At 45.7% G+C, this 4,433-nt stretch overlaps 1 protein-coding gene across 1 annotated transcript in view; it reads left to right on the forward strand.

Moving 5' to 3' along the window:
* Positions 1-794: 794 nt before the first annotated feature.
* LOC105364927 (leucine-rich repeat-containing protein 70) overlaps positions 795-4,433 on the forward strand; it is a 27,973-nt gene continuing 24,334 nt past the window's right edge. The window contains exons 1-2 of the mRNA XM_011502965.1: positions 795-931; positions 3,881-4,012. Coding sequence (XP_011501267.1) covers positions 914-931; positions 3,881-4,012 — 150 coding nt within the window. The 5' untranslated portion in view covers positions 795-913. The remainder of the gene's footprint in view (positions 932-3,880; positions 4,013-4,433) is intronic.

The raw sequence follows: 4,433 nt of genomic DNA on the forward strand, positions 1-4,433 counted from the left end.
TGCGCGGTTACGAAATCATGGTCAATTTAAAGCAATTGCCGTGATATTTTAAAATCGCTAGACGCGTTAAAGGAAGCGACGTAATCAAAGGACGCGTGGTTTAGGTCGATAGAAGGGAGTGGGTGGGTGGGTGGGACGGACGGACGCGGGTTCAATTATGCCATGGGGCTACTTTCAAACAAACCATTATTTATTTATCGCTTCAAGAAGCATTACTTTCCGAGCATCAGTAGAGTCGCGCGTGGGACGCAGCCAAACGATAATTTTCACTCCCAATTGGCATATCACGAGGAAGTTAAGCAGTGGGACTTGTGACTTGGGGCAAGCAAATGATAATTAGAAAGGCTCGGGGCCGGGTATAGGCTCGAAAGAGCCGGGGTCTCGGGGGCGGCGAGGTCCACGGCCTGTGGGAGAGAATTCGTCGTGCAGGTCGCGATCGAGCGATCAGCGAGACGGTCAGCGATTATGGCCACGAGGCAAACATCCGGAGGCTCCGGCCGGGGCTCGAGGCCTCGGTCCTTCCCTAATCAGCTTCGCTCGGCCGGCGGGGCGGGTAATTACGGGCGTGCGCATGAGGCTCGGGGGAGCGTCGCCGGGCTACGGCTCGTTGGGGGTGCGGGGGTGGGGATGGCATCGCGAGCGTCGCGGCGGCACTCGAGAGGCTCGCAGTCTCGCGTGTGCCCGGCGCCGCTACGCACGTGCGCGCCAGCCTCCCGACGGACCCGGGGCTCAGTCGAGTGCGCGCGCGCCGTCGTCCTCCTCCCCCTCCACGTGCCGACCCCCCTAATCCCAATCCCAATTCCAATCCCAATCCCAACCGGGTGAGAAGCCTTCGCGGACGAGGAGGACGAGGTCGCTCTTCAGCTTCGCCGACCGGACGCCGAGGCATGCGCCCTGCCGGCCCCGCCGATTGATGTATCGCAGAGCGCAGGTACAACTGCTCGTATTTACAGGGGCGATGGAGGAAGTGTTTGGGGTAGGGGCAGGGGGAGGGGGATGGGGCCGGAGCCCCCGGAGACACCGGGGCAACGAGAGGTCCGGGCCGCGCGCACGTGACCGACGTCACGGCACCGAGGCCATCCAATGAGGACGCCAATGAGGCCGAGCCTCGCGGCGACCTTGGGACGCGAGTCGAGTGCGACCGGCGAAGGGCGGAGTGATAGTGAAACGGATGTTGACTGCCCGGCTTTTTGGCGAGAAAACGACGAACATTTGGCCCGACGACGTCTCGGCTTTGCTGACGATATCATCGACTATATAAGCGAGCGCGTGCTTGGCATATCGAATTTTTCAAAGTGAACGAATGCTCGAATTTCCGAATTATTGATTCTCGCAGCTTCTTCTCCTTAAGTCGGCGTCAAATTGTTTTCCGAAGAAAGTGATATTTATGCGTAACCGAGGAAAATCCCGTACTCGCCTTGTATTTGAGTAATCATTGGCTTTAACGCGTCTCGGCTTCGTGCGATGTCAAAGCTTCCGAGCCGCAAACGGATTTTTATTCTTTCTATCGATGAGTACGAGTTGAAAGTTGATCGCCGCTCAACTAACTCGTCACATTCGTAAATAATCGCGAAGCTCCGCGTTGGCCTAGATTAATTAGGGAGCAAATTTTCCCAATTTAAGCCGATTATTTTTTCACTCCCGCTGTTTCGATGTATTGGCTTATCGCAATTGTTTATCGCAATATTTTACACAGCAATGGCAATTTGTAATTAACCCGATTTAAGCCGATTTAAGGAAGTCGTACAGTCGATATTTTCATTAGAATGCTAAGTAATGACTCGTAGTTTATCATAACGCGCGTAAGGGCTCGAAAGTGATCGGATAAGAGATTGTCGATTAAGAAACCTAATTTTTATTTGGATATCGTACGATGAATGTGGATATATAATTATGCTTGAATTAGTAAGAAATTAAAAATTTTTGTCCCCTCCAATCATTCCATTCATTCTATACGAATTAATAATTACATTTACAGTGACTTTGCATGCTTTTGTTATTATTATTTTTGTCATCGTTGTTGTTGTTTATTTATTTATTTTTTTTTTCTGTCTTATTCATCGTCCTCTCTCCTACAAATAATTCCAAGGCAGTCAGCGTACCGAATATTTTCTTGGGAATTTTATAACGAATAAGTATAACGAGCTCTTATTTTTATTTCAAACTTGACTTGGCTTAGCGTCACGACTTTTGCATTGCGTCGCTGCCCTCAATACTATTCGCATAATAATTTTAAATGTACTTTAAAGCAATGGCTTAATCGGTATAAATAATGAAACAATGGAATCTCCGAAAGCCATGCCGAGTAATAATTATGTAAAGTTCCCAAGTGAAAAATCTGAACAAACTATAATGTAAGCAATAATTTTCAATTATAATGCTCTCTCGTTATGGATCTGCTCCATAAATTGAAATTCGTGCAATTGGCATTTGCCCGCGTAGATGTAGCGGGTTATACGTGTGATAAGGCTGCATGCAATATTTCAATAATATAATATTCCGTATAATTAATAATCCTTTAATTTTAATAACTCGTTTAATCGAGCGAATTAAAATTCGCAAAAACAATATCAATTACTTTCGTGAGGTCTCGTTATATACAATAAAATATATCGCTCGCTTAAATTAAAGGTATTCTCTCATTCATTTCATAATTATGCTAATTATGTTATTTCAACATCAATTGCCAGCTATTTGCCGTTTCGCTATGCGATTTGTGATTTCCAATTTTACAAAACAGCCGCTAGATCATGCAATTGCATTAAGATAATAATTTCGTCGAAAGCTCTAAGCAAACGAATAGAAAAGACTATTATACAGTACGCAGTAGGTGGGCTAAGCACATCTCCCGCTCATCCACAACTAATCAACGCTAATAACAGACGATCCGTTAAAAATAATAAATATACATCGGCTGTGGCGCGTATATGCGATAGACCATATTACCATCCAGAATGTTCAATCTTCAATGATCGTGATACTCGCTAGAGAATTTTACAGCCTCGTTGTCGCGTCAAATTGTTTTTAATGTCCGACTCAATAAACGTCCCATCTCCAGACTCCACCCAGCTTATTGCAAAAATCCATCACCGTAAATTTCACAGCAACGATACGACGCCTTTCATTAAAAGCCAAGCCATTGTAAACGATATAAATATTCACCAATCAGCTCGCGGAAAGTTTATTTATCATTTATTTTACGACGCATATCGTATCGTCGGAACGTCGGAAGGTCGGATCTCGGCTGAGAAACCTGACGGGCAACTGTGTATTTTATTGTAATATCGAGATACTCGATCCTGTCACTGCATCATTGCGACCCACGAAACATTTTATGCTGGCCTTACCCTCCCCTACCCATTAACCTTTAACGGACAACAGCCGACCACCCCGACATATGCATCCATATTATCCTAACGCACCAGACAAGATCCTGACGTATGAAATTTTACACGCTATTATGTAATAATGCACTAGCTGGTCCCGAGCGTTGCTCACCTCGACCGCCCTCGTTTTCTTATATCAACTTGCCCCACCTCCACCAGCAGCACTCGCCACGGCTATCCTCACGCAGTTCTCACTTTCTAATTGCAGCTTACGCGCACGTACTTGTGCCGCTTAATTGGTCGAGCTGAACTCCCTCGACGGAACTTCACTCGCAGCCAGGCCAACGGCACCCCGAGCGCGGATTTTCCCAACATTTCCGAGCACGGCAACCTCCTACAATTGTCCGCCGTACTTTCCGCACTTTGCCCACTTTCCCTCGAATTCCTACGGGCTCGCTTAATCGCACGTATATTTGCCACGGATAATAACGCAAAGCCCGCAACATAAAGGCAGGATAAAAGTTACGAGTACACGTTCTCATTTATTAATGCAGATCTGGCTTCATTATTCGCTATGCTTGGCTCTGGTAAATTCACCGCTCGCCGTGCAGGGAAACATCACCACGGCCGCCACAAAAACGTCCGACTGGTGTATTTCGGAATGTATGTGTCTCTCGAAGACACAGGTACGTATGAATTAATAATAATTTAGACATTTACTTATTATTGTGGCGCGTAGTTTCGAGCTCCTGGAGGGTACGACCATTTTTGGCGATTCTTCCTTGCGTTAGGCCGAGCCTCTCTCCATCATGTTTTCTCGCCCGACATTTGCACACGCAACAAAGGTGTCGTAAAAATACCGTGCAAACTTTGCCTGGGATTTACAAAAACTATACACAAAAACAAAAAACAAAAAACAAAAACAAAAAAAAAAAAACAAAAAAAAAAAAAAAAAAAAAACAAAAAACAAGAACAACAACAACAAAACAACGACAAAAACAACAACAACAACAACGACAACAACAACCGAAACATAAGAAATAGAAAAAGAAAGGAGAAACGATGCTATTACTCGAAATGGCCATGTTTCACCAGCCGTAGCTACTA

Source organism: Ceratosolen solmsi, unplaced genomic scaffold, assembly GCF_000503995.2.
Source record: "Ceratosolen solmsi marchali unplaced genomic scaffold, CerSol_1.0 scaffold61, whole genome shotgun sequence".
NCBI classification, from domain to species: Eukaryota; Metazoa; Arthropoda; class Insecta; order Hymenoptera; family Agaonidae; genus Ceratosolen; species Ceratosolen solmsi.